We start from the raw sequence: 22,835 nt of genomic DNA on the forward strand, positions 1-22,835 counted from the left end.
AGCTATTGGATGAAGGCTCTAGCATGGCAGATAAGGTAGTCATCAATCTCATTATACGGGAAGGGCATTTAAGGGAGTCTCTCCACAATTACTTAGATTCTTAGTTGGGGTCATCCTTGTAAATATCTAGACATTTCCCTAGTGACAGATTTCTCTTTAAATCTATAATGACTTTCTCTATTAAGGTATTTATTTTTTTGCTCTCCTCTATTCTTCTCCTGACTCAATCTTCCTGATCCCTCATGTTCTCACTCTCCTCTTCTCCCTCCTCTTTCTCCTAACTCCCTCTCCCCTCCCCCAAAACTCCCAATTTGCTCATGAAATCTTGTCCTTTTCCCCTTCTCTGTGGGACCATGTATGTCTCTCTTAGTGTCCTCCAAGTTTTCTAGCTTCTCTGGAGGTGTGGATTGTATGCTAGTATTCCTTTATGTCTAATATCCATATATGAGTTGAATACATACCAAGCTTGTCTTTCTGTGGCTGGGTTACCTCATTCAGGATGGTTTCTTCTAGTTCCATCCATTTGCCTGTCAACTTCAAGATTTCATTCTTTTTGAGTAGTACTCCATTGTATAAAAGTACCACATTTTCTTTATCCATTCTTCATTCAAGGGGCTTCTAGTTTGCTTCCTGGTTCTGGCTATTACAAATAATGCTGCCATGAAGAGAGACTCTATCTTACAACTGTCAGAATGTTGAAGATAAAAAACCATAAGTGACTGACAGCTCATGCTGGCAAGGATATGGAGCAAGGGAAACACTCAAACTTGTGCAAACTTGCCACTTTGGAAATCAATATGGTGGTTTCTCAGAATATTGGGAATTGATCTACCATAAGACCCAGCTATATCAGTCCTGGGCATGTACCCAAAGGACATGCCATCCTACCACAAGGACACTTGCCCACATATATTGATAACAGCTTTATTAATAATCGCCAGAAACTACAAACAACCTAGAAGTCCTTCAACCAAAGATTAGGTAAAGCAAATGTGGTACATTTACACAATGGAGTATTAATCAGCTGTTAAAAAATGACATCATGAAATTTGCAAGTAACTGAATGGAACTAGAAAAACAAACAAACAAACAAACAAACAAACAAAAACATCCTGAGTGTGGTAACCGGTATCCAGAAAGACAAACATGGTATGTATACACTTATAAGAGAATATTGACTGTAAAGTAAAAGTTCTGGGTATTTAATTCCAACAGCACAATGTAACCTATGGATACATTTCATATGCTACTAGCAATGAGCAAACATTTTTTATTATTCTTTTGGAAAAGTGTATAATTGCCAAAGACAGCCTGTATATGGTCATCCCAGCCCTTTACAAATCTGCAAAACATATTAATCATTATTGTATATAAACATTATGGTTGTTTTGGTTTTTTAACATGCCTTCCAATTGTATGTTGTCAAATTTTGTTTTACTGTAAAATTCTGTAAGAATGTAATCGGTGATTCTATGCTAACCATTTATAATATCCATTATTTAACAATATCCAGCCTTTCCTGAAAGAATGTTTTGACTTCAGTTTCATTAATAAGAATAACATCCCCACCACATCATTTGACTAAATGATGGTAAAATGGCTTTCTAGAAATAAATGTGTCAGGATACTAGGGAAATCCAGTGGAAAGATCTAGCAATGAAAGGCCCCCAAAGTCTTTGAAGTAAAACATTCTTCTCTTGAAACCCTATCTATCCTTGAACTCCACAATCTGATTCTTATTTCTACATATGCTCGAAAATTATACGTTGGACTTTATATCTTATGATTTGAAATAATTTTTTTTTTGTAATTTCCTTTTACATTTTTCCAGATAGCAGTTTGGAATGAATACCAGAAATACAGGTCCATCCTGGTTTATGTGTTTAGGAAATACTTTGTTAAATTACATAGTACAGCCAATTTAATATTACTCTAGAATACCCGTTTTAAAATCCTATTGTGCTTTAGAATAAGAGGAAAGACAATGCTTGTCAGTTGATAACTTGTGGTTTTCCACCTTGATATACATAGTTACCAGAAAAGATTCTGCCACACAAAATGTGCCTCAGAGTACATTGAAGAGGATTTTCTTCAGATCCAAATTTTAAAGTGAGATATTTCAGACACCGAGAAGTTACATTTGCTGGCTGTGAAACACTTGAGGAAACCTATTATCCACACCCAAACTTGTCATTGTCTGTAATTCAAGCATCTTCTAGCAATAGCACTTTCCAGGAAAGAGCAGAAGAGAAGCCTCTTCTTAGTTCATGTAAAAGTGTTAGTGTTTGAGACATAGGCAGATGAGCTATTTCGTTGTTGCTCCTTCTATAGAATACTACAATGCAAATAACTAGAACTTTCTGGAAACATCAAAAATATTTTATAAATATCACTGAAACAACTACCCACTCGTAGGTAGCAACAGCAGCTTTTCTCCACAATCTGAGAACTCCCTGTACTTCAAAACTCACTCTCAAGATTTAAGAGTAAGGTGCCACATGATTTTGAAAGACTGTATCTGATGATAATCTTCTTGTTCACACAGTCTGAAAGCAGGCTGGTAGCATACCACATGGAAAGTGATAGTGTACATGCATATGTATTCTGGTCTCTCCCCATCATTATATAGACCCACAAGTATTTAACCATGAAGGCTCCCCACTGGTGAACTTATCTAGTTCTAATAATCTCCCAAGCCTCACCTCTGAATATCATAGTCACATTATGTTTCTACCCTCATTGTAACTCACAATGGGAATAAAATTTTAAGACATGAACACTTTATTTATTTATTTATTTAATATAACCAAGTCCATTTAAATGAAAATAAACATTTATAGACAATCTTTGGGAATTTGGGCATCGTTCTTTCCAAACTATTTCCTGCTGGTAAGAGGCCCTGACATGGGGGATTCTAAGAAGATGCAGAAATCCTGGTTGTAGTCTGCAAGGCTGTTTTGTCCAGCTGTTTTGAATGTAGGATCACCTGGTACTCTGTTTCAGGCGGTCTGGCTTGATCAAACCACATTGAGGCCTTCCAAAGACCAACTGTCTCATTTAACAGACTACTTGTATATAGTAATGAACGGAGACCCTGTTATTTATAAAACAGGATAGTAATTGTGTTACTTACTGATACCACTAAGGCAAATAAGTACCCCTAACTTTATCTCTAGTCTCAGGGACTAACAGGTTAAGAGTATGCGAACAAGGGGATGGGATGTAGCTCAGTAGTAAGTATTGGTTTCCCATGCTAAAGGAGCTGGAAGCTGACCTATCCCACTGTCTTTGTAACTCTCCAGCCAGAATCAAATTCTTTGATCTACTAGGTCTAGAGCAGGCTTCTAAGTGGCTCTTTTCCAGAGCAAAGAGTTTATGTCAGACTAGTGTATTCCTTGGGGTTTAGTGATCAAGAGCAAGAATATCAGATTCCCTAATAAATAATTCTTCAGTTGTTTGTGATGAGGTCTATTATGTACCCTTCACTGGCCTAGAAATGGCTGTGTATTGGAGACTGTCTCCAATAGCAAAGTAAAACCTGCGTTTATAACTGAGATACCCTTTACACATGTCATTAGCACAATTATATCAGCCTCTCTCGGAGCTCTTTGTATCTTGAGCACCAGATGTCATTTTTTTAAACCAACCTTAAGAGGCTATTGCTTGCCTATAAGGGAAGGTATAGATAGCTACCAATAGTGTCCATTTTCAGGCAGATAAGAGATTGTTGCAATTAAATTTAAACATGAAGAAAATTTAATGGAGTGGCTTGGTATTGTTTTTTTTTGATTAGTTGGTTGATTTTGCTGCTCATGGTTGTTTTGACTTCAGAAACAGCTCAATTTGAGATTCTTGTCCAAGTCTTCACAAAGCTGTGATAAGATAATAACTTGTTATCTTGAAGTGCTGAGTAGCAGTGGGATCCCACAGTCGGGGACAAAGGTGGGATGAGTGCTAATTCAAGTATCCCACCTTCTGTCCTGGTCCACAAACAAATGCTTGTCAGAGAACAAAGCTAAGAGAGGCCAAGTCACATTACATCAGTTAAATGATAATGTGTTATCTTGAAGTTAAGATAAACTCTCACCTTTTACACTTTGGTCTCTAACATGGATAATCCTTGCTAAATGTTGATATTGTTTTCTATGACCAGAATCGTTATCTATTAGGTTCAAAAATATGACTTAACAAATATACTTATTGGAATGTGTCATGGAAATGTCTAGTTTGTGGAAAGAATGGCCATTAACTGAACATTTGTTTATAATAAAATTGGAATAAAAGCATCAGCTTATAGTGGAGGTTTGATTACCTTACTGACCACTGAGTAAAATCAGATCACACTACACAGAAAAATCAGATCAAATATTGTAAATCTTAGTGCTATCATGATTAAAGCAATATTTGGAGGTCATGGGTAGTATACATTCTTTGATTATTAACAACAGAAATGAGTGTTGCTATAGGGAGATGGATCATTATTAAATCATATGACTGATCTACAGCCAACAGCACCATCTAATGATTTCATTCCTGGATCATCTTTAATATGTAGAATTAGGGATGTCTGAGAAGAGGTGGCTATTATTATAATAGCAGTTTCCTTCTCAATTGCCTGTGTTAAGTAAACTAGCATTGCATCGAAAAAGAGTGTATGTTTCTTAGCAGTTCTCCACAATCCCTTGTCTCATGATTCAATACATCATCTCACACCTGTCAGCATGTATAGTCTAAGATTTATTGCATGGTCCATTGTGTAGCAGATAGCTGTTTGGCTGCAGAGCAATTTTCTGAAACTAATTTAATCAGTGTTTTTATAGTACAGTTAACTGGGGATTGATGTCTCAAATATGTACCGATGTCTTCAGAACCATATGACTTAATTCTATCCAATTTTGGAGTGGAATTAACATTTGGCTTCATGTGACTTCAGTTACAGACAGGAAATTTTCAGTTGATTTATTATTTGTGCACTTTTTTTTTTTTATCAAGCAAACATTTTTTCAGCAGTTCTCAACCTGTAAGACTTTGGGAGATCAGATGACTCTTTCACAGGGGTTGCCTAAAACCATCAGAAAACACAGATATTAACATTACTATTCACAACAGTAGCAAAATTACAGTTTTGAAACAACAATAAAAAATAATTTTATGGTTGAGGTCACAGCATTAGAAAGGTTGAGAACCACTGCTCTATTTAAATAGTTATCTTTCTGCTAGTCACTGTGATGTTGAACAGGAAAATATTCTAGTTTAATGGAAAGACACAACTAAAGGCCCCAATTGAACAATGGACACAGTCACTGGCCAATTAAAGAATCTGGTTTCACTGAAGTTGAATGTTCATTATGTACTGTGCTTCCAATTATACCTGTCTGGATTGGAGAAACTCTAAACCTATTATAGTATCGAAGATTTTACATGCTAGTTCAGAAACATGATTTGATCTACTAAGAAGGAACAAAAAATGAGTTTTGAAGCAATATAAGCTTACTTAGAAGGTTACTTCTGTGGCTCTGTGGCATACAGTTTGGCTGAGTAAAAATGAAAGATTCATTCATAGATGAAAATGATTAGAGTAGTAACCTTGGGAAGAAAGGGAAGGCTGAGCCAGGAGTGATGGCACATGCTTGTAATCCCAGCACTTAAGAAACTCAGAGAAAATTGTGAGCTTGTAACCAGTGCATTGAGAGATCCTGTGTTAACCAAAGCAACCCTAAAGGCCTTGAACACAGACATGAAGGAAATGTTACACTGTAGAATTTTGTTGGGGTTTCCATCTGGAGAATGATACATTTTATAAAGCTGGAAGACAGGAATACATTTCAAAGTGAAAGAGAATGTAGTTATGAGAGCTGAGATTAAAATACAAGGCAGCATCAGGGCTAACAGTATTAACTTGGAGTGAGAGGGTCAGCGTTGAGGTCAAAGTTGAGATCTGAAATCAGAATTTGAGAGTTGACACTGCAAAAAAAAATAAGGTGTGTTAGGAAGAAGAAGTGAATATTATGATGTCACTGTTTCATCATAGTTGGAAGTAGGATAACATGTTCTGGCAGAAAGCACACTTATGAAAAGCCTATGTTTACTCTTAGTTTCAGTAATTGTGTACTTGACAATTTTGTCATTTGCTATAAGTGGCCACTTATTAAAATAAAATTTATATATTGGAGAAAAACAATGATTTATGAAAGGCTACAGGTCCTCTACATGGCTATGGGGTAAGTGGCTAGACCTGATTTGTTGGTTGTCTCAGGATCCTCTGGCCTCAATTTGTGTTAACAGTGGTGGTAAGTCATATAGAGGATCTGTAGCCTTCCATAAACCACTGTCTTTCTCCAATATGTAATGGGAGAGGCAGGTGTGTGAAAGCAGCAGAAAGATCCCTTAGCCATTTTTTCATTTCCTCCAAGAAAGCTGAGAAAATCTTGATCCCATTTAAGCTGAAGGATGCGATATTGTAGATAAGTGGTTCTCATAATTGATACCCATCAGGATTCCAAAGTTGCAGCATGAAGGAGGGTCCAGCAATCTCTTTCTTACCAGCACCACAAGTGCTGTTCTTTTGCTGCTATTGGCCCAGTCTAACCTCTAAGAACTCCAGGCTTTATTCCTGAAGTCGGCAGTGGTATGTAACTGTTATAATTGGCAAGTCTCTTCCAGTTCTCTGTATATTAGACAACTTCTTCCAAATGGCTTAATAGCCAGTGGTACTTTTCAAAAGGCAACATTTTCTCTATGACTTTGACTCATTAGCAAAACATTGTGTAGGTAAACTAAAATCTATTCCACGGAAATGAGAGACTGTTCCTTTTTGAAGTACAATGACCCTTACATTGTCTTTGCTATTTATATATAAACGAACTCTATTGGGAGAATGGTTAAGTAAATTTTTTTGTAAAGTACTGAAAGTTAAATAATCAACTCTCAAGAATTTCAGCCACTCAGGAAAGTAGTCATTAATCAAAGAAATAGTACTATGTTATCACTTTAGTTTCTATCATTGGAAATATTAGCATTTCACATTTTAGGCTACCAGGTTTTCATTTTATTTTTGTTTTTTAAATTTTTTTGAGTAGTCATATTACCAGAGCTTCTCTCTAAAGAAAATTCATGAATAGGATAGTGGGCCAGTTCTTTTGCTGCCCTGCATGCCAAATTAATGATATAAATGTTTCTATAAAGTGTGACAAGAAGTTGAATTTAGGTATTAGGGATGCAGAAATAATACAACAAAACATTCTTTAAATTTCTTAGCAGTAACAATGTATGCTTTTCCTGATAGCCACTGTTTTAGAAAAATTCCTGAGATTTTCTTTAACAAATTCATATTTCTGTATGCAATTATCTGTAATTTTATTTCTGTACTTGTTATAGACATGAAAAAACACTATTTTAGTTTGAATAACTATTAAACAATAAAACTGATGGCACTGATCATTAATTTTGATTAGTTGCACCACTAAGCTTTTGACTTCCTTGTAAGCAGTGGATTTTAGCATTGGCCAAACATTATTATATCATGGGGAGCTTCTGAAAACTTTACTCTTTGAACCTCTCTCAGGGCCAGGTTATTCAGATTCTCATTTGAGAGGCAAGTGTAAACCAACCATCATGTTTTCAAGTCCACAGGAAATCATGTATGCGTTCAAGAAGGAACCCTTCACCTAGTATATGGCCATCACCTTGCTTACTCTCATTACAACCTCACTGCTTTCAATTCAACCAAGTGCAAATTATGTTGTGTGGATAAAGGCAGTCCTTCTAAGGACTGAAGGAAGGGGACTAAGTAAAGGTAGGAATTAAAGAACAAAGGAAGAGATTCATTGAAATAATTGAATATCCACACTTTCTGAATCCCAGGCAAGAGTCTGTTTTAGCCTGTTATTGAGACCAAGAAAGCAATAGCATACTTTCATTTTCTTTAATTTTGTAATGTGTCACAAAAGGAGAATTCTCTTAGGTAACATTCATTTTTGGAAACTGCCAACAGACCAGATACATGCTGAATATAATAGGATTTCAATTTATTTTTAAGCCAAAACCTTTAATCTCCTGTGGCTTAAAATACTTTTTGCATCACCGATAAGGGTATGTGAAAATTGTGAATAATATGAACCCTTCCTGGGAATACTACAAATTCTTGAGCAAAGCTGATGATCACATATTGAATTTAAAAAATCATTTTCAATACCTGGGCCAGGAAAGGAAATTCCTATTAAACCTAAAACCCAGAGAAGTAAACATTGGTGTATAAACAAAATAAGTTATATTTACCAGTTCAAGATTATTAAATTAATTGTTTGGCTATTTCAGCTTGAAATATATTCACATAGAATCAACATGACATATTGGGTGTGAGGTTTTGTCTTAAAGAAAAGATTTTGTCCTCCTACAGTATCTGAATAACAAAAATGTATTTGCATACGTCTAAGGCTATGAAACTATTCGAGAGTCAGGACTGATAAAAAATGTTGATGGTATCAATTAAATGTTGTTTAAATAAGGAAGGCAAGAACATGTTTATTAATGAGTATCTGGCAATGTCATTGTCTACTTAAGATGGAAGAAAGGAGATAAGATCAACATTATTCAATCCGTGAATGATGGCAGAAGTAAAACTTTAAATAACATATACAAACAACATATATGACATCCATCAACATCAGGGGATTTTATTGGCATTAATTGTACAGTGCTCTAGGTCCCCTTGAAGGTCTATTTTATAATTAAAGGGGAAAGGGATGAGGGAAACAGCATTGATGGAGAGAGCAGTTAACAAGTGATTCCAAATTCTATGTGCCCTCCCAACTCAGCATGCTTTGTCACAAACAAAAAACTCAACTAAGCTGTGCCTGTGTTCTTGGTTTAGCAATTTGATTGTATTTGAGAGAAAAGTTTTTCTCTTCCTTTAACTGAATTTTCTGCTGCCTTGAACAAAACTGACAAATAAAAGTTTCTCCAATTATTGTGTTTTACCAGTGATTTAGTTACTTTTGTCTGAAGTGAGATAAAAAATCATTTTGTTATTTAGTGAAAAAGAGACCAAAAGATTCTTCCCTTTTCGAATTTCGTGAATCCAAAAAAAGTAGAGTATAAGGCCTATAATTTCTGTATTTTGGGCTGAAAATATGTGAATTTTATTTTGAATCATTAAAATAGTTTGGAACAGCAGAGATAACAGTCTCCATCTGCTTATACCAAAAAAGGAGAATATTTTTCAGCAAATAACCAAAATAGTAAATACATTTGTCTTCTTAGAGAAATCTTTAACTCTGCCCCTGCAGAACAAAGTTAACAATAAAACATAAAAGTGTCAGTGTATATATGTTCCATAGGCACAGAAATATGAATTTCTTTTACTTTTCACATGCCCCAAATTTCACCCTTCTTTTAGCTTTTAAAATCCTATTTCTAGGGGATGGAGAGATGGCTTAGAGGTTAAGAGCACTTTTTGTTCTTACAGAAGACCTGGTTTTGGTTCCCAACACCCACATGCAGTCTCACAGCCACCATGGTCCCAGTTTCAGGTGATCTGGTATCCTTTCTGGTCTCTGTGGGCACTGTATAAGACAGTACACAAACTGCCCACAAAACACCATGCACATAAAACAAAAATAAATACTTTTTAAATTCATAATAGATTCTCCAATACAATACACCCAACCAGTTTTCCTACTTGTTTTTTATTTAAATTACAAATAAACTATTTCAAAATGTGTTGTGTGTGATGATATAATCTCAGTATGCAAGAGCTAAAGGCAGATGCTTGAGTCCAGGCTGTATCAAAAAATAAAGTGCAAAATAATTGAAATGTAAAATCATCTCTTATCTGGCAAAGCCATAGGAAAATCAGTCAGTAGTTAAGCTCTGGCACATGGTTGTAGATTGCTCGCCTCTGACTTAAAATATTTTAACTATAAAATTCTGATGGGAAAACTTTCCACTAGAGCAAATATAAATGAATTCAAGTGTATATATACCTATATTCGTGCATTCATGTGTGTGTGTGTGTGTGTGTGTGTGTGTGTGTGTGTGCATGTGCCCATGCATTTTCAAGAGAAAGAGACAAAGAGAGGCAGACAGACAGTATTTCCTGAATTATATGATTTTTACCTGACAAGTACGTTTTATATTTTGATAGTCTATAATAGCCCTCAGTGCAGTGCTGAAAGGGGTACAGAGGCCAAAAGAGCAGCAGGAAAGCAGCAGAATTAAACTGTTCATACTTCTTATACCTATGTTGCATAATCTTATGAAATGCTTCTTAAGTGTCCTGCCAACGATATAGTCAGATTCTTGTTAACATTTCTCTCCGGGCACAAATCTTGCAAGTTCAGTCATTATATTTATTCAGAGATTCTTTGTTAGTATAGCTTCAATCAATAGTGATTCTCAAACTGCTAAGTGTAAGGGTGGGGATTTGACATGGTGGTAGACCACTTGGGTTCTATTTCTGGAACTGGGAAAAAAGGCCTAAGTGCATGAATTAGTCAGTTTTTCACCTTTCAGAGAGGCAGAAATGGGTCTGCGAATAAGGTGTGAACAAAAGAGGCCACTCGTGACTGTAATACCTGGAAATAACTCGTCATTGAATGTACTAAATTATAACTAAATGAATATAGCTACACAATGATATTTGTTTACCTCGATTAAACTTTGAAAGTATACTTAAGAACATAAACAGCATTTAAAAAATGCTTTCTGTGTATTATTGACTATCACATTAGAAAAATAAACATTGAACTCCTGATGATGGAGTTTATAAATATATAGAACTGATTTTGTGATGTTAATATAGAAATTGCAAATAAAACCTGACAAAAGTAAATACAGGATCACATATCAAAATGACTTAAATTGTAGTCCATGGAACACTAGAACTGAATTTGTATGCAGATTGTGTTTTATTAGGTTTTTGAAGTTCCCTGGACAGCCTGCCTTGCCAGGCCATTTGGAAATAGTAACAATCATAACCAATGAAAAAAAGCATTAAAAATTAAACCAACACAAATCACGTGTATCTACAGTCTTTTGGGAGTCATGCCTGAAGATAGCTTCAGACTCTTGCAATGTAATTAAAACATCTTAAGAGTTCAGTTACATATAAAGAATTTCTGCTTTTATGCAGGTGGCATGTGTTAATCCGAGTGTGTTTTCATATTAAAGATTGTGATTAACGTTCCTTAGAAGAAAATAGACGGGTTGTGGCACTCAGCGTGTCTATATCCTGATGGCGGTGCAGGGGTGGTATTGGGTGTCAGGGCTACAAACAGTTCCTGAATGTCACTCTGAATGTTGTAGAATGAAACAAGCCAGATCTGTGTTTTCCTTGAAAGGTATCCAGACCTAATATTATACTTTAAAGACATTCTGAAATATTGACTTCAGAATAAGAGCAAACATTCTTTAAGGCCTGGGAAAACCCAAAAGGAATTACTGAAATCTCCTGTTTCAGGCATACATTTTAATAGTAGTGTTCAATGACAAGTCATTAATTCCCAGCAATCCGACTCTTAGGTACAGGTCTCCAAAGGCTGAAATTAGGGGCATTTGTCTACTTACCTTGTTATTTGATTGGGTAGAAGTACAAAGCTCATCTGTTAAGTTGGATTTACTATTCTCTGTTGATGTCCACATCGATGCCTCAAGGCATATATCAAAATTGGTATAAAAATCAGCTGTCTCTACATAGCTTACTCAATTATCAACTCAAATAAACCTCATTACGTATGTACCACAAAATAGGTTAACTATGGCTCCATGAAAATGTATTACAAATGCACACATTAAAAACTAAAATGATATGAAAAATTAATGCATAAAGAAGGTATGACATACATCTTTTTCAATTTTATCTTTCAAAATTTGTCCTGCAAAAGATTCAATCTAACAGTTTTACCTTTAAACAGTACCATCCTGAACTCTTTGTATTCCTCTGCAGTGACAGTGGTAGGAGGCTAGCATTAGAATGTATGGGATAGTCGAATACTCACTAAAATTTTATAGTGCCAGTAAGCTTGTTTGCACCATAATGAGATACACCGGGCAGCTAACGCTTAATGAAGAGAAAAGCTTTACTGACAGTTAAAACAGTAGCTCTTAATATGTAGCTTGGTCTGGCATGAACTTACAATCTTCCTGCCCCTCTTTGCCTCCTAGTTGCTAGTGAAGGAAAGTTTTACTTAGTATATAGTCTCAGGGTTAGCGGTCATGGTACCTGCATAGATTGTGTTCTGCTGAAGGCCTCATAGCAATGATAGATGACAATTGTGCAAGTGTATGCTGGAGTAAGGAGTTCCATCTTGAACTGGGAGAAAGAGTGAACTGGTGGAGTACAGACTCCACACTCAGCCTTGTGCAACAGGCCTTTTAGAGAGCTACCAATGAGTCACGTGAAAACTACCTTTCAAGGTTTTCACAAGGCCCTAACCACAAAGGTGATTTCGACAACTTTCTGGTAGCATCACCTTAGAGGCCACATCTTTAATTACAAGTTCCCTTGTGGACTGGTCAAACCATATCCAAACCATAGCACTTGACTTTCTCAACAATGACTATTTACATGTCCTTTCCTCTCATAGAATTAACAATACTGTGAAAAACTCACCTGAGGACGATGGTATGAATTAACCCTAGAAAAACTTGTTTTGGTTGAAGATAGAATTTGAACCAGGTGGTAGTGGCAGCACATGCCTTTAATCCCTGCACTTGAGAGGCAGTGACAAGAGGATCTCTGTGAGTTCAAGGGCAGCCTGGTCTACAGAGTGAGTTCCAGGACATGCTCCAAAGAGCTGCATAGAGAAACCCTGGCTCAACAAAAACAACAACAACAAAAGAATTTGAAGTAAATGTGGAAATTATTTACATTAGATTTCAAAATGGATGTCCAATGAATAGTCAGTTTTTCATGCTGAATGTTCCCCATGTGATTATTTGAAGGTGTATGGAGGGAGGGGGGGAATAAGCAGAGACAAGTATAAAGTAGGTACTTGATACCTACTATGGTTTTGTTTTGCTCTTTCTTTTTTTCAGTAATGATTATTATCTGATATGTATAAGTATATCACGTGGAAGAGCATGTGCCAGTGTCCAGGCTGAGAATCAAGCTAAGATCCACAGATGCATAGTGACAGAGTTGGGGAAGTAGGGGAAATAGGCACTTGCTTAGGACTCAGGAAAACTTGCCCATTTAGATTAGAAAGTAAAGACAACGTCATAAAGAATATGACACCAACTAATGACATTAGCATTTACTGAGAATTAACACACACTGTGTGTGTGTGTGTGCGTGCGTGCGTGCGTGCGTGCGTGTGTGTGTGTGTGTGTGTGTGTGTGTGTGTGTGTGTGTGGCAGTAATACAATAGCATAAGAATAGTGAAGAAATTGGACTTGGTATTTCTGGGAAACACACAACCTGGGCTAGGATCTAGTCTTATAGCTACATACCAGTATACTAAAACTAAAAATCTATTGGACAAGTAGATTGTGAAATGATGAAACTACTTTTTAGTTTGATGGTGGTAGGTTACAAATTAAGCTTTTATAATACTTCTAAAATTTCAACGTTGAACCCAAGTTCCGTATTCTGCATAACCTAGAATACTATTTGTAACAGGCTTCTTTAGTGGGCTTTCAAACATTTTTGTTTGTACCTTAGCAGGTTCCTGGGGATAGTGAGTCAAGGAGGTAAAGGACTGCTTAGAGGTCTTAGAGCTGGAATCTGGATCCACACACTAGGCTTTGTGAGGCTAGTCATTATGTTTCCAGGAGTAAAATGTCTATAGGTCTCACTGATGTTGAATTTTCTTATGATTGTTGTGAGTTTGTCAAGTTAAGCTAGCCAGCCATAAAAAAATTACCTTCTTCCATTATGTCTACAAATAATTTTTCCAGAGGCTTATATGCTTGTGTCTGCATTCTTACACAAAAGACTGGAGACAAAGATTGGTGTTTGACATAAGGAGTGTGTGTGTGTGTGTGTGTGTGTGTGCACGCACACGCGCGTTTGCATACCAGTAGCCCAGAAAATGGTGACATTTTAGTTTTTATCCTGTAGAGTCTGTACCAAGCTTTGAAAACAACACCTATAAGTCAAATCTCATTTATTACCTGTTTTGTAAATAACATTTTATTAGAGCACAATAGTGTGGTGTTCACTGATTTTCATACTCCCTGTCTGTGGCTGATTTTATGATGAAACAGCAACAGAACTGAATCATTGTTACAGACCAAGCAAGACCAAAACAATCTAAACTTCTATGTGGCTCTTTACTGAGAACTCTTTTTCAAGTTGAGTATTATTAATCACTAGCTTTGAGTTACTGTGGTGCATTTGAAATATGACTTACAGGTATGAGTTAAGATTCCAAAGATTTACCAAAAAGAACAAAAAAATATAAAATACTTCATAAATTCTTATATATTGGTGATATTTTGAAACAATACCATTGATTTTAGTATTGTTTATTTCTTATAATAATTTTAATAAATTTAAAATGTGATTCAAATGTGTGTCTCACATTAGATTTTTGCTAACAGTGCCAGTCAGAACCTGGAATTTAGAGGCTATATCACATCTAGAAATAGAAAGCTAGACATCAGTTGAGAGAGGAGATATGGTTTGCAAATAGCTTCCCAAAACAATGAGTTTTCAACTCAACCATCCTCACCAGTTCTCATCAAAATCTCAGCATGTATTAGTATGTTCATAGAAACAGTTTTGGTGGAGTAATCTCAGAAGCAGACTGTGACAGATTTGGAACTGGATGATGATCCAAGAAACACAGGGAAGGAAGAATAAAGAGAGAATGTTAGTGAGCATGCTATGGCTATGGATCTATCCATTCCTGCCCAATGAAGCCCTGGGGAAGTTTTATAGTATAAGGCTCAAAGTGGACCCATCCAGAAAATGAGGGAGCGGTACCATTTGTCTACTAATAGCACCTTCTCTTGGTAGAGAGCGGCTTCTAGGGGCACCAGCTTCTCTTGAGTTTACCCAGGAATTTTGTCTGCCTTTCCCATGTCCAGAAACAACCCTGAGACAGAGGATCACAGGTACACATATGGAAGAAAAAACACCATCAGCAAACTTGAGGATAATGCTTGCTGAAGGCATAGGTTTGAGCTCTCCAGTATCTTACTGTGGGAACAAACTGTTCTTTTTTTCTTTTTCTTTTTCTTTTTTTTTCCTTCAAACAATAATTGTGTAGCTTCCTGGTGCATATGTTCCTTTTCTCATATGACCTTAGAGATAACATAGATATAAGTGGGTTGACCATTATCCTCATGTTATATATAGGAATTAAGCCAAAGATTTAGCCTCTGATTTGCCAATTTGGAATGGTAGCCCACATCTCTTCATGATTACAAATGATTGACTATACTTCTGGTTTCTTTAAAGCTTGGCCTGACCAGAACATGAAGAATTATTGGTGATTTTAAGATGACAACAGAAAACTAAAACTATTTTTTATGTGTTCTATAGACTCAGAAATACGTAAGAAAGTGGGCATAAATAGGGAAGTTTTACTTTATTTTGTTTTAAGTCAAGTTTTCAAGTAGCTGAAGATGACTCTTGCCTTCACCTCACAAGTGCTGTAGATCCAAGACTCTAACATTGAAAAGTGTTATCTTTCTTGCCCTCAAAGCACATTCAAAATTAGAAGGTTAAAGAGCTCCTAGCCATCATACAGGATGTTAGTGACAGTTAAGTTCCAGAAAGCCTCCAGTGAAGTCCCCACAGTGGAAGCTTATGAATGCGTGGCTTAGTGAAGACAGGATTTTGTTCCTGTCACATATCCCATGTTTGCTTCAAAAGTGTTGTCATCCCCTTTGGTAGTACTTGGAAACAAATCTCTCTCCCAGCTTAATTTCCCTTTATTGTATTTCTAACTACCTCAGTAATTCTTTCTGGACCTCAATAGCACTAACACTATTTAAATTTGAATAATCCCAAAGGACCTGGGTAAGTCAAAGTGCTTAAACCACAGGCTTAAGTCTTTGGATCAGTTGATTAAAAACAGATTTTTATGCATGAGGTATACTTAATGATGGCAGGGGTAAGCATGCAGATGTTTGTAAAATCTGAATGTGTTGGATTGTATTTATTTGGCTCTCTTTACAACCAGATTTTAAAAAGTCATACCTATGACAACTGATGATGTATTCCTCTAGAAATTTCCTGCTGTGAATGATCAGCCTCAAAGAAAAGTAAAAGGATTCTCTAAGATTAGCACACTAAAATAAAGGTGACAAATTCACCTCACAATAATCATATCTAAACCAAGGATACCGAACAATGGAATATCACAGTCTCAATCTCTGACTCTGCTGTTCATTTACTCCAAAAAGTAAAGTAGAAACACTGTGTGAGTGTGTGTGTGTGTGTGTGTGTGTGTGTGTGTGTGTGTGAGAGAGAGAGAGAGAGAGAGAGGAAGAGAGAGAGAGAGAGAGAGAGAGAGAGCACTCGTGATCATGTGAGTGTGTGGGAAGGAAGATTGGTTTGCAAACAATCAAATGTCTTCTAAACTCCTGTTGTACTCATTTGCTAAAGGGGGCCATTATCAAGGTCAAGGTCAAGAAATGGAATGAGGGAAATTGTGGAGACTGATGCTGGACTGCTCCCAAGAACTAAGGATGAAGTAGAACAGTGGGGACATAGGGAACACTTAGGGGAGTGTATACTTGTAGCAAAAGACTCCAACAGCTGAAAGAAAAGATTCCTCATGAATACACTTGGCTCACAGGATGCCTCACACCTTCTCTGGAATTGAACCCAGACATGGAAGTGACGTGGAAGGAAACAAGGCACTGAGCCAAAGCAGGATTTGTGCCTTACTTGCACATGGCTGACTTATGGGAGAGTCCTAACCTCAGAGTATGCACCTCCCCAGGCTAGGCTACATCAATACCCAAATCACATCACAGGGAACAAAGTTCATAGCAGATGAACTGTCAGACAAAAATAGCAAGACACAAACTAAACTCAGATCCTTTGGAAACACTAAGCAAACACAGGGAAATGTGGACCTTCTCTTTCTCAAAAGAGTTTAACAATAAGTACATTTAGCTCTTTTGGAATTATGAGGGTAGTTGCATTCTTAGAACAGGAACAGAAAATGTTTTGACAAGAAAAGAGACAAGTGATAAAGAACCCATTGCAAACAAACACGTGCTCATTATAAAAATGATGATGCAATCTTGGTATGTTGATTCACACCTATAGCCCAAGTCCTTGGGATGCTATGTCAGTGTGGAGGAGAGTTTGAAACTAGCCTAAGCTACAAAGCAAGACAATTTCAAACAAACAAACAAAAATCCCTAAACCTGAGCAATAAGATAAACTCCATATTAATAAATTGAATTCCTTAAAAATAATAATCAGAGATTTCTGCTTCTGGCACACTCATAAGATGAAAAAAAATCTCTTCCTTACTATACATTTTTGAGTGAAAATTTTAGGAAAGAAAAACAGGTTAATTTTTTTAAAAATAAATTGTAGAGTGAATTTATGTTTTTGTTGTTGCTGGTGTTTCTTTTGTTTTGATAGAATCCAGGCTCTTGCTAGGCAAGTGCTTTAAGACTGAGCCATACCCACAACCCCCATGTCTTCTTTGCTAGATGGCATTATAAATCTGGAGTCTGTTATCTTATTCATGGAATTTTTCATTCCATGTTTTTGCTCTGTTCCATTCCTTTCATTCTTCCTTGATCTTGTCATATGACCCATGCTTATGGGGGAGTCTTCCACATGATAAGGTCCACATTTGTCTCATCTAAGAAGTTGACACTATTGTCCCACCAAAACTTCATTTCTGTGATTCTATCCTCAGCTGAATGATTTCATCATTTTGGATACCTCCAGGAAGTCATCAGTTCTTCTCATCTTTTATTTCTAGCCTCTCTTTCCCAGTTACACAGCTTTTTCCCTGTGAACAGGAAATAGAGCTTGTTATTTTTATATCCCTAGTGTCTCTCTCAGACTCTGACATTTACTCAAATCTTAATGTGTTTGTTTGTGAATGAACAATAAGTGAATAGATAATATAAATGGAGAATACATTGAATAAAGAAGAATGGAGACATTTTAATGACTCTCAGAGCAGAGGGTTATTGCAGTAAAAAATGTGATTAAATATTTATTCCAGGAAACTTTAAAATTGATTCACTTAAAGAACAGACCTATATTAAGATGCACAATGAATATAGTGATCAAGGACATATGATCCTGCACAAATAGAGAAAAAAATGGAACATGGAGAAGAATAATATATGTTATAATTGGGAAGTGTGACTTATTTGTATGTTATATATGTGACAAGAACTTCTAACAAATGCTATAAATGGCTATATTTTTAACCATAATAGGTCAATTCAAACCTTCTTTTAAGAGATTAACCTTATCCTAACCATAAATTGGTAAATTTCAAAACTCTAAAATTAAGCTATATGGAGCAGGAATATGTATTCTTGATATCATTACCATTTCTGACTCAGGCAAAGGGATAAATATTGAACTATGCATTTTCTCCCTAGTTCAGGAGCTATCAAGAACTTATTATTAATTACCAAATTAAATGTAAATGAGTTAATTCAATAATCATTAATAAAAATAAAATTTGAATATTCTAGAATTTTTGAAATAGAATGTTTGAAAATCTGGCTTCAATTTATAAGTACATGAAATTGAATTAATAGCATTAAGACTTCTGAATAAAATCTATCCATTATTTTTCTGAGGATGAATAATACTAAAGTAGAAAAGTATACAGAATAATATTTCTCTCTTTCTTTTTTAAACAGCAAAACTTGGAGAGCAATCTCACCAATCTCATTAAGAGGAACACAGAACTGGAGACCCTTTTGGCTAAACTCATCCAAACCTGTCAGCATGTTGAAGTGAGTACCCATCCCACTCCCTATGGTATATTTCAGGTGAAAAGTGCTACCTTGGATTTTACTATACACTTGATTCTAAATTTTAAAGGAGAAATCTATTTTAGGGCTGGAGAGATGGGTCAACTCTTTTTTGTTGTTGCTGTTGTAGTTGCTTTTTGTTTGCTTGTTTGTTTGTTTTTTGAGACAGGGTTTCTCTATGTAGCTTTGGAGCCTGTCCTGGAACTCACACTGTAGACCAGGCTGGCTTCAAACTTAACAGAGATCAGCCTGCCTCTGTCTCTGGAGTGCTGGAATTAAAGGTGTGTGCCATTGCTCAGCTCCATAAGAACACTTGCCAGGTCAGATGGCTTATAGTCTTATAACTCCAGCTCCAAGGGTCTGACACCCTCTTTTGGCCTCAACATGCACACCCACATACCCCCAACACGGAAAATCACAAATGATACTAAAACAGATGTTTTAGAAAAAAAATTTCTTAATAGTAAATATTTTACAGAAGCCACACATATGCAACAGATGAAGTTGGAAAGAACTAGAAGTTTAGAGACTTTTTCTACAGCCAGGGCTGCTGCAACTCCATCCATTTATAGCTCCCTCTTGATTGAATATTATAATCATTCCTAATACTGTACATTTTAATCACCCTCACAAAGAACAGCCTTCCAAAGCACAGTCTAGAAGGTGTTTTTTAAAGTTTACTAGAGCTGCCATAACAAAACACCATATTCTTTTTACGTTATCTGTATTTTTCCTTTTATTATTCAAATTAGAAACAATCTTATTTTATATATCAATCCCAGTTTCCTCTCCATCCTATCCTCCCATAACTCCCACCGATAGCCGATAGCCCCTCTCCCCTCCCACTCCCTATCCATTCCCCAGGGAGAGTGAGGCCTTCCATGGAGAATCATCAAAGTCTATCACATCATTTGGGGCAGGGCCTCTGCTCCCATTCCCCAAGTATTTAGGCTGAGAGAGTATCCCTCTATGGAGGAATGGCCTCCCAAAATCCATTCATGCACTAGGAATAAATACTGGTTCCATTGTAAGAGGCCCCATAGACTGTCCAGGCCCCACAACTGACACCCAAGTTCAGGGAACCTGGTTCAGTTCTATGCTGGTTCCCCAGCTGGCTGGCTGTGTACAACTTTTCTTTTTATAATCAAGCCACTGGGTTAGGACCCATCCTACTTTATTATGGCATTTTCACAGACAGTATTTCCAAACAAGGTCCCATTCAACATATAATTTTATGTAGTTTGCCCCACTACAGGTCTAAACTACATTCTGCTTAGCTGTCAGATAAGTGTCTGTGAAAACTCACCATTGCAACACTAACAGAACCTGTAGTAATTCAAAACTGATGTATGAGGCAAAACTGAAAGCCAGTGCCTTAGCCCATCTTTTCCCATGCCCTAATTCATACACCCAAATGAAAACTTTCAAGCTACCTGGTCTTTAACCTAACAAGGCTCTCTGTGTGGTAAGTCAACTGCAACCTCTTATCTATATGTCCGAGTCCTTCTTATCTGTCCTTCAGTCTCAAGTTGAGGGCCACTTCAATTGTGATTATTTATCTTGATTTGTATTCCAGAGTCACGTCTCTTTTATTTGTGTCACAATATTTTATTAATAATCTTTGAATGAGGTTTTTATTAGTATTTTGCATATTGGTTCCATTTTTGCAATTAGAATGTGAAGTCTGATAATAAGGATCATATATAATTCATCTCTGAATTTCAGACTCTGGAATATTTATTTTGAAACAGAAGCTGAAGACCTCATCTTTATGTATGTCATTTGTTATGTATCAATCAGTTAAAAGATCAATTTAAAGTAAGGAAAGAATCTTGGGAATTGTTCTGGACAGATATGCATGATGCTTTCATATTCTTGCCAATTTTAAATTTGAAAATTCATGAGTTCATCTCCCCTTAATATCCATATATGGACAGATAATGTGTTTATTTTTCTCAGATTCATCAAAGTGCATTTATATATTTGTACATATCTATTCATTCACACATATCTCTGTAACAATAGTAATCAAAGAAAAAAAAGCTACTAATTTGAATGTTGAGGGCCATGTAGTGATTGGAGGAAGAGTGCTTGGGAGGGGCTAGAGAAAGGAAAGGGGAAGGGAAGTGCTGCAATTCTCTTTCAATTAAAATGTTTTTTTGAAAACATGAAAAATGAAATATCTTGACTATATTAGTTACCATGTCCACTACACAATCAGAAGTGCTAGACATCAAAGATATGAAACATTTAAAAAAGAGGATAACCCATCAAAGAAAATTACTCTTAAGACAATATAGATACTAGAATTATGATAGGAATTTTTAAACTTGAATGTGTGAAATTATACCTTTTTAACAACTTTCCCACTATTCAGCAGCATTCAATACATTTGTAATATTGTACATGTACTGGCTACTACATCAAAAAAAATCCCTTCATCATAAATACATTAGTCTTTCAAGGCATTATGCCAAGTGAAATAAGCCAAACATAAAAATATAAAGTTTATATTATTTTAAATTACATGAAATACTTGGAATAGGAAAATTGAGGAGTTAGCATAGTGGTTACCAGACACTGGAATGGGGAGAAATAAAGATAGGTTTAATGTGTTTATTTTTTAAGTATATAAATTTTTAGAATAGCTACTCTCAAAATAATGATGTTTTGTAGACATTTTTATCTTTTCTAAACAGTAATTAGAATGCATGTTCTTATGTGTCCAAAACTGTGGAAGCACATTCATAATGTAGTAGAAAGAATAATAACTATCATAATATATTGGATGTCTACAGATTCAAATAATAGGACAACTAAAGAACAGCAGCCAATCAGATACTGATCTCATAGAATGTATCTTTTTTTTTTTAATTCAAAGAGCCATGTTTCTCAACAGACCAATGGCAATCTAGCTATAACTTTAAATCAATGATGGGATATGGGTACACTACCAGTTTGTGTTTTCTTTCCTACTTGTAGTGAGATATCCACCCTGTAGCACTGATTTGGGCATGATCACAGGTGCAGACTTGAAGGGAGGTTAGGTCCAGAACCCTAGCATGCTCTCTTGGTTCCGGTCAGGTCACTGAGAGCAGCCTAGGTGCTCCTTGGATTGGGAACTTGTGGGTCATTGGTTTCTCGTGTAAGTTACTTCTCCCCAAATAAAATTAATAATCTATTTTAAACCCAGTCCCTTGTATCTTAATCCTTGCATCAGCATCTGGCGAGTCCTACTGGCACATAAATTGTAAATTATACATTTGCCATATCCTAAATTGGTGAATGTGTTATAAGGAGAACTCTTTATAATATAATATAATATAATATAATATAATATAATATAATATAATATAAACCAACACATCGGAGTTGGACAAGACAATCTGGCAGAAGGAAAAGATACCAACAGAAGGACCAAACATCAGAGTCCCACTCATTCATCTATTTAGGAATCCTATAAAAAAACATTAAACTGGAGTTTATAATATACATACAGCAGACCTGATGCAGACCTGTGCAGACCTGTGCATGACCTGTGCATGCTGCCTCAGTCTCTCAGTTCATACCAGCTTTGATCATACTGATTTAGAGGGCCTTGTTTTCTTTTTTTCTCCACTCTCTATGGCTCTTAACACTTTTTCTGCCTCTTCTAATTGGGGGGTGGGTGGTGCTGAAATCTGTGTGGATAGATTTGACAGAGGCATTCCATTTAGGGCTGAGTGTTAAAGATCTTTCTGTATGTGTTCCCATTTGCTGAAGGAGGAGGCTTCTCTGATCAGTGCCAAGCAAGGCACTGATAAGGAGTAGTAGGATGTCATTAGGAGTCATTTTTATTGCTGCATTTATTTTAGAACAGTAGTATTTGGTTTTACCCTAGGTCTCTATGCTATCTAATCTCTGGTTCTTGGTCACAC

General features: G+C 36.2%; 1 protein-coding gene across 4 annotated transcripts in view; it reads left to right on the forward strand.

Moving 5' to 3' along the window:
* The window catches only part of Mid1 (midline 1), a 228,569-nt gene that overhangs the window by 137,991 nt on the left and 67,743 nt on the right, over positions 1-22,835 (forward strand). For all 4 annotated transcript variants that reach the window (XM_051174858.1, XM_051174856.1, XM_051174859.1 and 1 more), the window contains exon 3: positions 18,805-18,900. In XM_051174858.1, coding sequence (XP_051030815.1) covers positions 18,805-18,900 — 96 coding nt within the window. The remainder of the gene's footprint in view (positions 1-18,804; positions 18,901-22,835) is intronic.

The sequence above is a fragment of the Phodopus roborovskii genome, unplaced genomic scaffold, assembly GCF_943737965.1.
Source record: "Phodopus roborovskii unplaced genomic scaffold, PHOROB, whole genome shotgun sequence".
In the NCBI taxonomy this organism is placed as follows: domain Eukaryota; kingdom Metazoa; phylum Chordata; class Mammalia; order Rodentia; family Cricetidae; genus Phodopus; species Phodopus roborovskii.